Source organism: Canis lupus, chromosome 21 (assembly GCF_048164855.1).
Source record: "Canis lupus baileyi chromosome 21, mCanLup2.hap1, whole genome shotgun sequence".
NCBI classification, from domain to species: domain Eukaryota; kingdom Metazoa; phylum Chordata; class Mammalia; order Carnivora; family Canidae; genus Canis; species Canis lupus.
In genome coordinates, this window is record NC_132858.1 from 23,776,259 (window position 1) to 23,793,394 (window position 17,136).

At 47.8% G+C, this 17,136-nt stretch overlaps 1 protein-coding gene across 5 annotated transcripts in view; it reads right to left on the reverse strand.

Annotated features, from left to right (window-relative positions):
- The window catches only part of SLC1A2 (solute carrier family 1 member 2), a 152,513-nt gene extending 135,662 nt beyond the window's left edge, over positions 1 to 16,851 (reverse strand). For 2 of the 5 annotated variants that reach the window (XM_072791120.1, XM_072791118.1), the window contains exon 1: positions 16,707 to 16,767. In XM_072791120.1, the coding sequence (XP_072647221.1) occupies positions 16,707 to 16,723 (17 nt within the window). In that variant the 5' untranslated portion in view covers positions 16,724 to 16,767. Of the gene's footprint in view, positions 1 to 2,064; positions 2,084 to 16,270; positions 16,400 to 16,706 lie in introns of those variants that run through there. The other 3 variants (XM_072791124.1, XM_072791125.1, XM_072791123.1) reach the window with 3 other exon arrangements.
- Between the last annotated feature and the right edge of the window lie 285 nt (positions 16,852 to 17,136).

A 17,136-nucleotide genomic window follows, 5' to 3' on the forward strand; every position in this document is an offset into this window, starting at 1 on the left:
AATTTGCGAAGTCAGGAGACAGGTAGATAGCCTCCACTAACTTCAACAGGCTAAAAGTCCCACAGTCACGCTATTTCAAGAAGGATGACAGTCATCGCCACAGGGTGTCCACCTCGCCCCAGACACCACCCGGAGTGCTGCGCTCACATCCTGCCCTCCTCCTTCCCAAACCCTATCAACTGGCTGCTATTGTCTCTACTTGAGGGACAAACTGAGCCTCAGAGAGGTTCATTCACTTCCCAGAAGCTATCCCCGCTCGTAAGTGGAGGAACAGAAAATTGTGCGTGGGTCTTTCTGAGTATAAAACGCTCCCTAGGGATCCCTGGGTGGTGCAGCGGTTTGGCACCTGCCTTTGGCCCAGGGCGCAATCCTGGAGACCCGGGATCGAATCCCACGTCGGGCTCCCAGTGAATGGAGCCTGCTTCTCCCTCTGCCTGTGTCTTGCCTCTCTCTCTCTCTCTCCTTGTGTGTGTGTGTGACTATCATAAATAAATAAAAATTAAAAAAATAAAATAAATAAAACGCTCCCTTTTAACCACTGTGCAACACCGGCTCCCAGAAGCTGTTTCATGCAAAAAGCCTCGTTATTGGAATATTGTAGTGGACTGCAAGAGACGAGGTATCCTCAAGGTCATTCTCTCCGTCACCATTAACAGTATCTCATACAGGCCCGCACACATGTGGCTTCCTTGTGGGACTGGCCCTATAATTTGCAAGGCCCAGTGCAAATTGAAAACACAAGGCACCTCATTATTAAGAACTTCAAAGGGGATCCCTGGATGGCTCAGCGGTTTAGTGCCTGCCTTCGGCCCAAGGCACGGTCCTGGCATCCTGGGATAGAGTCCTGCATCAGGCTCCCTGCGTGGAGCCTGCCTCTCTCTGCCTCCCCCTCTCCCTCCCTCTCTCTCTCATAAATAAATAAAATCTTTAAAAAAAAAATTTTTCAAGACGGTGACTGCAGAGCATTAAACCAAAGTGAGGCCCCTTCTGAGCTCAGGCCCTGTGCTATTGCCCATCACGTGCCCATGAAACTGGCCCAGCCTCCCTGTATTTCTTTCTTTGTACTCAACCTAAGATTCTCTTGAAAGAGGAATCAGAAATTATTACATTAAAGAACTCAGGGCAGCCCAGTGGCTTAGTGGTTTAGTGCCACCTTCAGCCCAGGGCCTGATCCTGGAGACCCAGGATCGTGTCCCACGTCAGGCTCCCTGCACGGAGCCTGCTTCTCCCTCTGCCTATGTCTCTGCCTCTCTCTGTGTCGCTCATGAATAAATAAATAAAATCTTTAAAAACAAAACTCAGTGAGTTTCATGACTGCTTTCATTTATTCGTTCAACAAACACCCGGTGACTCCCTGACGTGAGAAACTCAAAGGTTAATTTCAAACGCCCTGTGATGTGGCTCCAAAGTCACAGCTGGATGGAACCGGGATATTCCTGCTCCTGGAAAACATGGGAACGTCTTCATCACCCTGGCCGGCCTCAGCAGCTAGGCTCAAAGGTAGAGAGGGAAGTAACCCTTTTAGACAAATATATGGAATTAAGTCTCAGTCCTGTCCGGCCGCCTCCCAAGGGAGTGTGCCCTGTAACACACACTCAGCATTTTCACGCCTACCTTAATTTTGTTGCCCGCTTCCAACGGTGTTGGAATACAAGCTGGACTTCCAAGGTAGCTGGTTCGACTTATTGAGTCTTTTTAAAAAGACTTTATTTATTTATTCATGAGAGGCAGAGACACAGGCAGAGGGAGAAGCAGGCTCCCTGTGGGGAGCCTGATGCGGGACTCGATCCCAGGACCCCGGGATCACGCCCTGGGCAGAAGACAGATGCTCAACCGCTGAGCCCCCCAGGTGCCCCTGCTTAAGCCTATTAAAAAGAAGGATAACTGTTTTCCTATTTCCATTCTGGTGTTGCTTATTTTGGGGCCTTTCCAACTCTTTCAAAATGTACCTTTCAATCCCTTAGTGTCTTTTTCTCCCTCTTTAGAGGCCTCTCCTTTCCCCCATTGTCGCCCCTTCACCTTAAAAGTCTGTCAACAACCCACACAAAACCAGTTTGGACCTACCCGAGCTCTGGAACCAGCGAATCTTTCTCCATCGGCACCGATGAGTCCCCAGGAGAAGCCAGGTGGCTGATGACGTGGACAAGGACCAGGATGGTGAAAGAGACAGCTGTCAACTCTCTCTCAACCTCCCGTCCCAGGGGTGGCCCTGTGGGCCAGGGAGCTCTGGTCCCCTGGGAGACTTAACAACTCCAGGTCACTTGGAATGTAAATAATCAAAGCAGTAGGGCTTCCTTTCTTTCAAACCAAGCTCACAGCTGGTGTTGGCCTGGGACAGGGACAATTCGCCCTCTGGCTCCTGCTTCAGAGCTGCAGGAAAATGATCCTTGGCCTGCGGAGAGCCTACGTGGGGCTCCACAGTGCCCCCTGCTGCACACACTGCTTTGGCCCTTCTGATTGCTGGGGAACCGACAGTCATGTGACATTTGTGTGGCATCTGAGGTTTACTTTCCTGAAAACCCACTGAGAGTCTTCAGAGGGAAAGAGCAAACAAATAAAGTAAAAAACATGACCCGTGTGCACTTAGTTCTCCCAACTAACAGAGACTCCCAGGCCTGCGGAAACCAGAAAGCACGGTGCCCTGCTTTGAGTCTACTTTGACCTCAAACACCGCAGTTTGAACGCCCCCGGCTGCGAATCCAAGTGGGATCTGGCCTTTGCCATAATGATGAGGAAGGTGGATGCAGCTGAAGACTTTCCCACAAGGCTCAGGAAGGGGGTTTCACAAAGTGGCCCATCCCCCAATCCCAGAATTCTTCCTGAGAGTCAAGAAAGGAGATGCCAGACAGGGTTTTTATTCTCTGACCCACCCCCCGCCCAGGGCACAACAAATACCCTTCAACGGGTCCCACCGCCAGAAAGCTCCAGAGCAGTCACCTCGGGAAACAGAGAAACATCAAACCTTTTTATTTCGGAAAACACTGATACCAACCACAAGATTTATTATTTCTAGACTCACGCCTCTTTTTTGCCAACCACAGTAGGAAGCCCAGAGAGGAGAACTCTATGGGGAATGATGAAATACATAGAGAATCTCTTTAAAAGCTAAAAAGCATCAATTTCACAGTAACGTTGTCAGCCTCTGGCAACTCTTCTTTTTCTAAATCAGTTCCAAAGGCAGTTGGACTACTGAGCCTGGATTTTATTCACCGATGCAATTTAAACACCATCTTGGATGTTAAGAAATCCTTCTTTGTATCCGAATATCAAAGTCATGCTAGCTTCTCCTTGTGTTCGTTCACAAGGCACAAGGAAAAGGAACAGAAAGACCTCCTTCCGAGAGGAGGCAGGTGATCCTTGGGAAAGACGGGGGGGGGGGGGGGGGCTGGGGTTCAAAAGTCGCCCCTGATGGAACGTCACTTCATTTAAAAATAACAGCAGCAATAGGACTTTGTCATCTTTCCCAGACAAGAGCAGAGGCGCAGGACTGGTTACGACCCGTCTATCTGTGGCTTCACAAGATGAGCTGCTGCCCGGCGAGTTTTTCTTGTAACCTCCCTGAACCCCCTCACTACGGAGCAGTCCAAAGTCTGGTTACTGACCGCTGGGCACGGGGGTTCAACTGACCACTAGAACCTTAAAAAAGGGAAGATGCATCCCAAGAAGCAAAAGGATGTGTTCTCTCCACTTTGGCCCGGACGCCTCCCTGAAACCATCATCCCCTCCTGGCCCCTGGGTGCCCTAACAGGTCTCCTTCCCAAGCTAGACAAGGCGATTACACCCACACGCATTGTGACGATGGTAGTAAACTGAGGCACTAGGATGGCAAGCAGACAGACAAGCCTTAGACGTGCTAATGACACCTCTGTTAGCACGAAGTGCGTGAGAGAGGGCTGAACCAGTGTAATGGGAACAGACTCCCAGCTCAAATGGGAGAAGCCTTCCCACGTCCCCAGACTGGATGAGGCGGATGAGCATTCAGTCAATAAATGTTCATGGAGTGCACGGTGTCAGCACCGTGGGGCGGGGGGTGCAATGATGGACCAGCCGCCAGAGTGCTAAACGTTCCGGTGGGGAGGCAGGTGCAAACCAAAAGGTAAATAAATAAAATATTTACAAAACTATAACTGATGTCATGAAGGAAGCAAACGAGAGGGGGGCCTCGTTTCTGGAGTGATGGGAGAAGGCCTCTCTGAGAAATGGTGTTCGCATCGAGGACTGAAGGGTGCTCTAGGCTAAGAGAGCACCTGCCAGTGGAAGAAGGACTGGGGGTGGAGGTAGGAGGTGGCCCCGACCACAGGAATGGGCCCTAAGGTGGTGGACAAGACCATGGGGGTAGTTGAGGAACCCAAAGGTAGAAGGTTGTGGAGCTTGCAGCAGAGCGATGGCAGTTGTCCGAGCTGATGTGAGGGCCGCGGCAAAGGTGCCTTTTGGAGATGGGACTGAGAAAGCTTGTAGGTTGGGGCTGATGGAAGAAAAAGAACAAATAGGACTAACACCTACACTGCTCACTTTGAACGGCCAGATGAATGCTGGTGCCATTTACTGAGATGGGAGACACTTAGGGGGGCGGCGTAGGGTTAAGTCTGAAGGAGGAAATATCAGGAGTTCCACTGCAGGCACAGTAATTTGGAGATGTCGGTGCATCGCACAAAGGGAGAAGTTGATTAGATGATAGGATCTAGGAATCTGGAGCTTGGAGAAGAGATCTGAGCTAGAAATATACATTTTAGACTTGGCAATATGCCTGTGATGTGAAAAGGCCCAAGAGGTGAGATCCAAAGAGAATACAGAGCGGAGAAAATGAAGATCAAGAATGAGTCCAAAGACATTTCACCAGCTACACGAGACTACAAATGAACAATTAGGTGGGGGTGAGGTGGGGGGGAGAAGAATCCCAGCTCAGGAGACTTAGAAAGACTTCCAGAAGTTAAACCTTAAAAACTAAAGACAATCACTACTAAATAATCGACCCAGCTCTAGCCGGCTGCCCCATCTGTCACTCCATGGCGTATCACCAGAGTGGCAGGCACAGATCCGCCAGTCCAGGCAGGTGCCCTTTGGTCCACCTGTGTCCTGAGCTGTCCTTCCCTACGCTGTGGGCTACGGGACTGGGCAAACAGGAAGTCTACGGGAACTGGGCCAAGCACTCACAGAGCCACACTGCCCTCCCCTCCGCGGCAGGAATCTCCAGGTCGAGCAATGAATTGCCCTCTCGTTCTGACTCCTCCTTTCACCAGCTTCCAGAGAGGGTACCCGAGAAGACCTCGCCATCGCTACCCGAACCTTCCCTTAGCACATGAACATGCTTACATTGCGCCCATCCTAAGACTGAAACGAGTAAGCCAAAAATGCAACCTCCCCTGCATCTACTTTCCTACTCCCTTCCTCCCTTGATAGCCACTCTTGAAAAAAAAAAAAAAATTACTTTCCTTTTCTCTCTCTATCCATTCTCAACCCACAACACCGTGGTCCCGGTAGCCACCCCTTTGCTGACCCTGCTCTGGAACAGGTCAGTGATTGCCTTGAAATCGATAAACCCAATGATACTTTTCAGGACTTACCTTATTTTACCTCCCCATAGCGTATGGCCCCACCTCCCCGTCTGGACACCTGCTCTCTTCTATGTTCCTCCTTATTTCTCAGAATCCTGTGAACCCTGAATCATCCATCCACCCCCCGCCGCCCATCTACAGACATAGAAGCATCCCGGGATTTGTCCCTCAGCACCTATCCACCCCCATTTTTCTTTCTAGCCTCATGATCCCTCTGGGTGAGCTCATTTACTTCTGTGATCATATATATCACTCCCTCAAGACCCCTGGAAGCCCTTATATCCAACTGCTCAGTGAGCATCCCCACCTGATGCCCCACCAAAGAATTCTTTTTTTTAAATATTTTATTTATTCATTCATAAGAGACACAGAGAGAGGCAGAGACAGTAGCAGGCTCCCCACAGGGAGCCTGATGCAGGACTCGATCCCAGGATCCCTGTGCCAAAGGCAGACACTCAACCACTGAGCCACCCAGGTGCCCCCCACCAAAAAATTCTAACCCAGTGTGCTGAACTGAATTATCTTCCCCTTCAAACTTGCCATCTCTCTCTTGAATTCCTTTTCTGCACTCTTTCCCACCTCCATTTGCTTAAGCCAGAAATCCAAGAGACTCCCTCCTGCTCTCCCACTACTTATGTTTGGTCACTGAGTCCTTCTAAATATCCCCAGAACCTGGTAATGCAAATGCATCCCTATGCCCTCATTTGGGCCATTATTTCCCCCTATGGATCACTGCTGTCTCCTGAATCCTAACTGGTCTCCGTATCCCTGCCTCATTCTCCCTTCCAATTCATATTCCACCCAACACTGTTATGACAACAAGGACTTGAAGAGAACCTAAATGTCTATCAGCCAGGGACTGATTAAATCAATCATTACGTGGCCATATGGCAGACTATTACCAGATATATATAACAGACGCCTATATACCTGGAGGTATTAAGTGGAAACCAAGTTGTAAAACAGTCGTATAGGATGGTGCAATTTGCACATTAACAATACGATGTTCATATGGACATAGAAAAAATGTCTCAAAGGACAGGCCAAATCATGAGTAAGTCTAGAGAACAAGGTTGAGGTAGGAGGCATTGTTTTACTTCTTTATTTTATGCCATTCTGAAATATTTGAAGTTTGGGTTTTGGGGGATTGTTTTTATTTTGGTTTTTTAACAATTGCACTTGTTGTTGTTGTTGTTGTTGTTGTTGTTGTTGTTGTTGTTATCACTGTTATGGGAGAAAGAGCCACTGATCCAGAGGACAAAAGGTTAAAATCCTTTGTTAAAAATAATTTCTTTGACAATAGTGAATCCTTCACATCCCGGTATTTGGCTGGTAGTTAAATTCTATGTACAAAATGGATTTTCTAAATGTTGACTGAATACAGTATTGTCTTTATCCAAATACCGGAAATACGCACAGTATCTATTTCCTATAGTAAATAACAGAGTTGAAACTCTTGAAAGCAGGTAAAGAAAAGAAAGAAAGGCAATTTTCAACGTCGGTTTGTTTTATCTTCTACTGTTGTACGACTAAGCCGTTTGAATTAAGTTGTGCTAATAAAAACACAAGCACGTCCATAATCAATGTCCTGGTCTCAGAGAGCAGAGTCAGCGAAACATGAGAGAGTAAGGGGAAACATCCATAGAAGTCTAAGGTCTACAAGGCCTTAGATTATGTACAAAAGTGCTCTTTCACCTCTGAACAAAATATTTGCCGAAGGAATAGAGCTGAGATATATCAACATAAAAGCACCTTTGGCTGCAGATTGATGGAATGCATTGCATTCTTGAATCAACAGAACAACGCAGCGGATGTTCCAGAAAGGGATTATTTAGTTCACTGCCCACCTTTTCCGAAGGCAAGGACTCCATGGGAAACACACTAGGAGGAACATAGAAATGGTTGCTGTCAGCACTGGAAGTATCAGTAATAGCTATTCTCTGGTTCCCAATATATTTATCTATTGCTTTCTCTGGCCCTTCCCATTAACAAGAGTTGAGAACCCTTTCCTAGGGAGCAATTTCAGATACTCATCCTCTTGTTGCACCAGATGCTCTTGGCGGATCTAGAGTGAAGAGAAGGGCTTCTGACATCTGTCTCTGGGGGCTGCGGGGGGCCCCGCTAAACCTGGGTAACGTGATCCCCACTCATTCTCCCCATCCTTTCCCCCCAACCACATATTCTGTTAAGGTATAGTATTTTATTCCAGATAATAGCTTTGTGGAGGCCTGGATATTCAGACCGAAGGCAACCGTACCCATTATTCAATTATCTCTCAAATGTTTGAATTTGGAGTCACTAACGGATGCTGTGGTGTGCTGCCGAGATTCCCATCCTTGCACCTTCAGGATTGTAAGATTTATTTCCACAGCTGCTGGCAGTGCTGCTAAGTGACAGTTACCGACTATAGCACCCTCTACAGCCTTTCCCCTGGCCCTACAGTATTCACCTGGGGCCATGCCCACTGCCCAAGCACAGCCCAGATTCGGTGACTGGTTGGTGCAGTGGTAGAAAGATCACTCTGAAGAAACATCCCTGCACTGGAGCTTCCTGTGGGATGGGCTGAGTCGTTTGATGCGACTGTTTCAATTTCTCCCTCGGACCACCCTTGCTTCTTTCCCTCTTCCACAGGGATTTATGCTGACAGCTCCCCTCAATAAACTCCATGAACACAAGTCTCCACCTCACAGCGCTCCCCAGACCAACCAGCAGCAAACCCAATGTATCAATGTCTTGAAAAGAATTCAAATTTGAATATTCTCAGACTAATAGATAAACTTCTACAAAAGATTAGTTCTTCATCTGAAATGTGAGCAATTAATCACAATCAAAAAATCGATGATCCCTTCAGAGCTTCTATTCTATGACGATTTTACTAATGTCTCCTGATTGATGACTTTGAATCCCAGAGAAACACCAGGGAAATAGATTCAGTCTATAATTCCATTACTCTCTAATGCCATTCCTAGAAATTAGTCCCAACTTCATTTTTGACACTTTTCCCAGACCATATGTTGCATCTAAAGATAAAAAATAATAGCTAAACCCATTCCCCAGGGACCATGAGCCCCTCCGAGTGTCTGTGATGAGTATTGTCAGCTGATATCCATCCATTTCACCTCTAGACAAGCCTATCTTTTTTTTTTTTTTTTTTTTTTTTTTTTTTTTTTTTTTTTTTTTTAGTTTTACAGCTATAGTAATTATATTTTTTTTTATTTTAATTATTTTTTTTTATTGGTGTTCAATTTACTAACATACAGAATAACACCCAGTGCCCGTCACCCATTCACTCCCACCCCCCGCCCTCCTCCCCTTCTACCACCCCTAGTTCGTTTCCCAGAGTTAGCAGTCTTTACGTTCTGTCTCCCTTTCTGATATTTCCCACACATTTCTTCTCCCTTCCCTTATTTTCCCTTTCACTATTATTTATATTCCCCAAATGAATGAGAACATATAATGTTTGTCCTTCTCCGACTGACTTACTTCACTCAGCATAATACCCTCCAGTTCCATCCACGTTGAAGCAAATGGTGGGTATTTGTCATTTCTAATAGCTGAGTAATATTCCATTGTATACATAAACCACATCTTCTTTATCCATTCATCTTTCGTTGGACACCGAGGCTCCTTCCACAGTTTGGCTATAGTGGCCATTGCTGCTAGAAACATCGGGGTGCAGGTGTCCCGGCGTTTCATTGCATTTGTATCTTTGGGGTAAATCCCCAACAGTGCAATTGCTGGGTCGTAGGGCAGGTATATTTTTAACTGTTTGAGGAACCTCCACACAGTTTTCCAGAGTGGCTAGACAAGCCTATCTAATTGTGCTTTGTTCATGTTGACTTCTATCCACTTTCCTAACAAAGCTGGTTATCAGATCACAACTGCTCTTTTAAGTAAAGACTGAGATAAAAACAAAAATACAATTTGGTCTGCAGCAGTTGGCTTGGCCTGATGCCTAACAGAAAAGAATGCTTTCCTTGCTTTATCTGTCTTCTTTTACCCTATCTACCTTCGTGCACTAACCTGCTTCTTCTATTTGAAATTCTACAGTTTGATGTCTACAAGCTGGGGTCTGATCATTGTTCTCAGTCGCCTAAACTTATTCCCTCTTTTTTTTTTTTTTAATGGTGGCATCTTCTTTAATGCCACATCTCCATTCAGAGATAAGTTAACTTCTCTGTAATCACTGCCATCCTTCCTATACATTGTCTCTTAAATTCTTCATCATCTCTTCTTGCAAGCACACTTTGCTATCTTATTCCCTTTGACCAAAATGATTGGAGACACCCACTGGAGCTAAAACAAACAAACAAACATAAGGAGGGACTGTGAAATTTTAAGGAAATGTGAATTAACTGCAAAATGTGGATACTTTGAAACTGAGTAGAATTAGATTTAAAAATAAAAGGCACCCGATAACAGCATAAAATCAAAATTTCTTAAGCTTCAATTTCTCCATCTGTAAAATGAGCATAAGATTCCATAGAATGTAATGAAAACATATTATATCATATATAGAATGATATATAATGATATATCCTATATATATAATTATATCGTATGTATAATTATATATATGCATATATATATGCAGCCAGACAGACTTGGAATACATTCAAATGAATGGTCCCATTTATATTTGTTTATAGTGGTATCTATGAACATTGTCGATACATGACAATTGTCTCACAAATACCAAATGACATATTTGGGGGAGACATTTTTTTTTTCAATGAAAAAACAATGGAATGCTGTGGGAATTGGAATCCCTAAGAAGCCAAGGGCTTCCAAAGGGAGTCAAACCACCAGTGCAGACATCTACTGCCACCTATTGAGTGATCAGCAAACTGTGCTTAAAACACAGCAATATGACCTCTGAAAAAATGTCTCCTCAATTTAAAAGGCAACTCTAGTTCATCACTGTTTGCATATGTTACAAAAAAAAAAAAAAGAAAGAAAACCAACAGTGACAACATCAGCCCTACTCCTAAAAGGGCAGGGTAATAGCTGTTTTAAGAAAGTGGGTAAGTGAAATCACAACCCTAAACCGCTATAGTTGGAATCATACAGGAAAGGATAAATGCCAGAGCCATAAAATACTCAGCTACATCTGCCACTAAGAAGCACATGCCCCAGGTTCGGTGTTCCAAAGGATGGGACCCATGTGGTCATGCCCTGGCGGTTTCTGGATAAGACTGCGTTATTGCCATCCTGACAACCAATAATTACAAAAGAGCTCATCATTAAGAACAACCCAGAGCAAAGTTAAAGGAACTAACAAGAAGGTAGCGGTTAGAGAGTTAGCAAGAAAAAGTTACTGGAATTACCTTGTGTGTCGTAGAGATGGGGTTTTGAAGAACTCTGCCGATTTGCAAGCACTGGGCAGTGGCATACCGTGAGAGGCCAGAACTCAAAACTCATTGTCTCAAAGGCTGCCTTAGAGAGGTAAAGGGTCAAGCAGGCCACATGCACCCGGAGTCTCAGAAAAGACTGTGCCCAATCTGGAAGGCGCAGGCCCTATCTCAGAAAAGAGCCACTTGGCCCCAGCTGACCTCAACCGTGTGGAACCAAGCAGTGTCATCCAATGGTTAGGACCAAGGGGGCCAGCGCCAGGCTGCCTGGGTTTACAGCTTGTCTTTGCCACTCGCAAACTGCGAAACCTTGGGCAAGTTACTTAATCTTTCTATGCCTCAGTTTCCACACCTATAAAATGGAGCTACTAATAGTCCTGGTGCCTCACAGTGCTGCGGGGATTAAATAAATTAATACATAGAGAGCGCTTAAAACAATGCAGGGCTGTGATCACTCAGTCCACTGCACCAAGACAAAAGGACAGATGCTTTGCCATCAGATTTCCCGATGTTTCCGAGAAGCCAGAATCAGGATTCCTTTTTTACGTGGAATAGGTGTACAGGCAAATCATCCTAACGTTTTCAAAATCCCATGTAAGCCAAAACACACTTGCCTGCGGGCTGCATACAGGCCACAGCGGTCCAATACCTCATCCCGTGCTGCGGGAACGGCCGTGCCTGGGATGCAGACCAGCCTCAGACCCACTTCCAGCCTTGCCACCACCTCTGTGATCCCGAGAGCACAGGGCCTGGGGACCCAGGATGTCGGGAGCACATGAGAAAGTCCCATGCCACATTATGAAGAGCAAGTGACACAGATGGCACCCCTGACCAGATGTAACAGAAGAAAGTCCTCTCCGTGATTTAAATGACGCCTCTAATAGACAGGGGTGTGCGGGAGGGGAAACGTCGCCCTCCTGGTCTCCAGGGACGTCATTTGAGGTCTTTAACAAGTACCATCGTGTATCCTAGAGGGAGCCCGAACTGACACAGGCCAAGTCCAGCCACCGAAATACAGCTCATTCCCTTCATCCCATTTTTAAAGGACAACCCTTGCTCCGCTCTCGTCCTTAATCCAAAGTAGCCACCAAGATTGCCAAAAACACCAGGGGGCGGCTCAGCAGACAGCTGTCGCATCTGCTCGCCTACACGGAAAATTAAATAAATACATTGATGAAAGATAAGTAAATAAACATCCACACTGTTGAAAAACAACCATTTGGGGGCAGGTAGTGGCGGGGGGAGGGCAAAGCACTAAGAAAATGAGTTATTCTTTTGAAGAGTTTAAGGATCTTCCCTTTTCCCCATTTGCCTTTGATACCGCTGGCCCATTGTCTGCCCTGCCATCGTCTAAAGCCAACCAGACAGATTTATAACGAGATGCGAGTCCTTTTCTACTCTACTGACAAATATGCGGCCCATCTGCCTCCAATCAATGGTGGAGCACGTGGAGATGGAGCAATGAGGTATTTTTAAACACTCCTTTAAAGAATTCATTCCAAGGACTTGGCACTTGGTGCCTTGCGGGGTGAGGGGCGGGCAGTGGGGTGGGGGGGAAGCATCCTGAGCAAGCACAGGATCCGATAAATAAAGAGATTTGCCCTAATCTGGATTCTAAAACCCTTGCTATGAAGCATCCTGCTTGCCCCCAACAAGCTGTTAAGGGCATGTAGAGAAGTCAGCAAGCAAGGCGGTCTACGGCATTTGTTAGATTTTTCTTTTTCAGACTTCAAGGGCAAGTTCTTAAAACGCAAGCAAAACTAAAATTTTGTCTTCCGAGTGACACTTTGGCCCACTACTGCTAGGTTTTAATTACTGGCGTCTTTATTTGATTAAAATAATCATAGCAGGTCATTGAAACGAAGAGTAGATTCAGTGAGTTCGGAGGGACCAGCCAGTCCCACGGGGGTAAAATCAGCATGGAAAACAATTTAGTTTGCCTCTAAATGGGGGAAAACCAGACATCTGGGCATTGGTGATACAGTCATAGAGGAGGGTAGGGAGGGGGATTTTATATTGAAATCAACCCGTGTTGAGCTTCAAACTGTGTAAAGCTTTGCAATCCTGGGTCTGTAGGATTTATGGCACAATGACCCAGAAATTTCACACTTAGCTGTTAAATATTGCTGGTTTCTGCAGCCGCAGCACTATCACTTAAAGACTTTCCCTTGTCTGACATTTCCCTTAAACGCGAAGCGAAAGGAGACAGCACCTAATCGTGTTGTATAAAAGAGCAAAAGAAGTAGCCATTGATACCGACGGGCAGACCTGTTTTTTGGTTTTTAACACCCTGGCTCTTCCACTTCATTCGGTGGAAATCCAGTTTCATCTGGAATTTGAAATTGTTTCTTGTTAGAGTTGAGCTTCCAGTCACTCCCAAGAGGCCGTCTTAGTAAACATGAAGTGGCTTTTTCATAATTCCATTATTATCTATTTTACCCAAGGAGGATGATTTTTAGATTCTTCAAAATGAGAAATGGATATGGCAGCAGAGCCCGAGGCAGGCAATCTGCAAACCCCTCTGGACCCCAAACCTCACGCCCCCCACTCAGTCTACTCCATGTGAGCTCTTCCTTCCACTGCCCTCAACCTTATTCCCGAGGGTAGCGGGGAGAAGGCAATCGTTATGTTTTGCTTTTGTTTGCTTGAAATAATAAATCCAGAGGTCTCCCTTGCCAGGGTTTTTCTGCTGTCAGCAGTTTTCTGTTTCATTTGCTTTCTTAGTCACACTGAAATCCAAGCCCTTGTGGTTGGCTTTCGCCCTGACCCCTTGGCTCCTGGGAACTGATCAGAAGACGGATCGCTGTGGGTTCCTGACAAACACGGAGACTTAGCAGTCTTTCGCGTCCCCCACCCCCCAGAACATATTTCTAAAACATCCACCTCTACAGCATCTAGGCGCTCCAATATAACTCAGTCCCTCATTGACACTGTCTGCCACCAACTACTTATAACCTCTTTCCAATTTGGGTCAAGGACCTAAAACCGTAGCTCTAGCCACCTCTGGGGAGCCAGAAAAAAAAAAAGTGCTCAACTATCAAATTAGACATTGCCTTGCAAAAAGAATATCTCTCGGGGCCTGGGAACTACCAAAGAGTCCACTGTTGACTTTTACGGAAACTGAATACTAATAATCCCAATTCCAAATAATCAGAAACCTCAAATAACCAAACCGCCTTTGAGTATCCTTTGGAAAGGTGATGACCAAGTGCAGAGGCTGACAAGAATATTCCAAAAGACAATTTGCAACATGTGTAGGCCAAAGGTTTGAGAGAAAAACAGTAACCGCCCGCGCTAGACGTGCCTAGTATACTCTTCAATGATAACTGACATTTCCAGATGCTAACCCCAAAGTTCTGCCGAATTCTGGACTCTTCCTGGGAAGACGACATTATATTCTATGCCATTTTATTCTTAAAGTCCGTTTTCATTGGACCGCCTACTTCACAGACATTGGAAGAATCAAATGTGCTGATACACACAAATGGGCTTTGCAAGTGGGGTGCTAAACAAACATAAGATGTCACTATCGCTTCTACTTGGTAATCGGCATATGTAGTTGACAGTAACTATCCCACCAAAGGAATGGTAACCAGATGGTCAGTCCACCACGCTCTCCCATTTCCAAACGTTCTCGATCAAACAGAGTTGAACCGAAAATACAGGTATTGAAAACATCTAACTGTATTGCTATTTTTGCTTCCTTCTCAGCAATGTGTTTCAAAGAAACAGCTCCAACATTGGTGGGAAGCAAAAACTAACAAAGGCAACTCGCCTGAGGATTCTCCGTGAACTTCTGTTGATAAGGCACATTAATCAAAGATGTCAGAAGAGGCAAGAGAATCTCACCAAACCATATGGACAGTTTGCTAATCAAAGTCGTCAACTGGAGCCGGCCTTCTAAAAGCCAGCTCTCAGACTATTTATGTGCTTATATCCCCGAAGAGTGCCTTCCCTGTGAGGTCTACCCAGGTACTCAGTAAATGCTCCTGGAAGAAAGGAAGAGACGGAGAAAGACCAGGGTTTCAGAAAATGTCACCTGCTCATCAGCTACTGTTCTTAAATATTAATGGGTCATAGATCTTTCTATATGTTGCCCGGCCTTTCAATTTTTTTCAGTCCTTTCATCTCCTAAATACAACGGGGTTTTCTAGCCTATCTTTTCTTAACTATGCACAGTGCACAAATATGGCATTAATTGACGGTGAATCTTAAAAACACTGAAAATCACTTCTGCTCTGTCGTTAATGTCAGATCATTGCACAGTTCTCGTATTGGACAAAGGTGAGATGCACTCTCTGGGGGGGCTTTGTTGTTGACTTACCTTTTCCCTCCACCATCTGGCTAACAAAATAAGGAGTGAGTTGGGTGCAGGATTTGAAAGACAACCATCATCCACCTCTTTCACAGATGCCCTTACAAGCAGGGGTTAAGTCTCGAAGGGCCCCCAAAGGCAGCCAGAGATGCCTTTATATCTTTTCTAATATGAGAGACTGATTAAACAGTGAAAACCTTTCATGTTGAGCCATATGGGCTCTTAATATTTAATTCTAGATCTCTGTTTTAGCACAAGGTACCACCCCCCTCCCCGTACACACGTGTCTTCCTGAAGTATCTTTTTTGCAGAAACAATAATCAAAAAAGCCCACGCCGCTAAAATATTAGAATGAAAAGAGAGAAGAAATCTCAGGCTACCACAAGGTGCCAGGCTCCATCGGAAGGACTCTCAGGGACAGAAGAGGGATGAGTTCCTTCTCCTGAACACAGAGAGGTGGTTTTAGAAATACCTTCCTTTTGTTGGGAGGCCGGAATCTAAAGATCTAACTTTGGAACACAGTTCGTTGCTCCCACTTAGAGAGCCTTCTCCCCCAAAACAAGCCGGAGAAATTGGTAAAATTTATTAGAAAGAGAAATCATGCAAAGTGCCGGCACCAAGGATTCTTCCCCAGTGCCCAGGGGAACTGCTCTCCCTCCTGGCAACTTGGATCCAGTGACTTCTCGCAAGTGGCCAGTGCAATCCAGTGCAATGTTGTGAATTCACCAAAGAGCTGACTTCCCCGACACCGGTCCTTTGATCCCTATTTCAGTTTCTACCAAGCCAGAAAAGTTTTCCCCATCCAGGGACGTTGTTCTGGGCCCTTCCTTAGAGGAGTGAGTGCTCAAGGGATCCTCTTGCCCCTTGCAGCCCCATCTCCCTCTTGCGAAGGGCAGGCGGCTGTCACTCGTCCGCTGGGAACATCCCCCCCTGCAGCTGCGGCCTCTGGAGGCCCGGGGAGGATTGCACCAAAGCCGGGGGCAGAATGGGGAAGCCCGCGCTCCACCCGCTGGCATCTGGGGACCCCTGTGCCTCCCCCCAAAACTCACTTCTCTTCCCGCCTCTTCCCGGGAAGCACCCAAATCTCTCGCACCCGTGCTTGGAGCTGGCCAGGGAGATTCCACGGCAGTGCGAGGCCACGGTGCGGCGGGCGCCGGCCGGGCGGGCTTCAGGGCCGCGCGCCCCCGCCCCGCCCCGGCGCGCCCCGGGCCCGGCTCCCGGCTGTCACCCCGGCCGGTGCCGCCTCCCGGCCGCCGGCGCGGCCGCTGCTGCTGCGTCTCGGACGTAACCGGGGAGGCTTCTCCCGTCGCGCTGGTCTTCACACCTGCACCGGCCCTGCCGACTCGCGCAGCCTCGTCCGCCTCCCGCATCTTCGGGGCCGAAGCGGCTGGCTCGGCCGGGGAGCGCCACCCCGTCCCCTCCCTCCGCGGCCGACGCGGGCCCCCCTCCCCCCCACCGCCCGGGGTCGCAGGGAAGCCCCCTCACCCTTCGGAGGATGCCATGGCCTGGGAACGCCCCCTCGTCTGGGGCCCGGTCCGGCGGCGGCGGGCGCGGGGCGAGCGGGCGCGGCGGGAGCGCCGGCGGGCTGCGGAGCGCGCTATTTAAGGGGGAGCGTCTCCCCGTCTCCCCGCCCCCCACCCCCTCCCGGGCGAGCCCTGGAGCGCCTCGGCCCGCGCGGGAGGCTCCGGCGGGCGCTCAGCCGCGGCTCGGCTCTCCTGGGCGCACCGCGGGGCGCACGGCGGGGCGCGAGGGGGCCGCGGGCGGGGACGCGAGGGGGGGTCCCCGAGCCGGCGCCGCCCCCGGGCCGCCGGGCCGCCGCCGCCGCCGCCGCCGCCGCCACCTGCGCGTGCAGCGGGGCTGGGGGCGCGGCGGGCGGCGGGGGAGGCCGCGGGGGCGCGGGGGAGTGTGTGCGTGC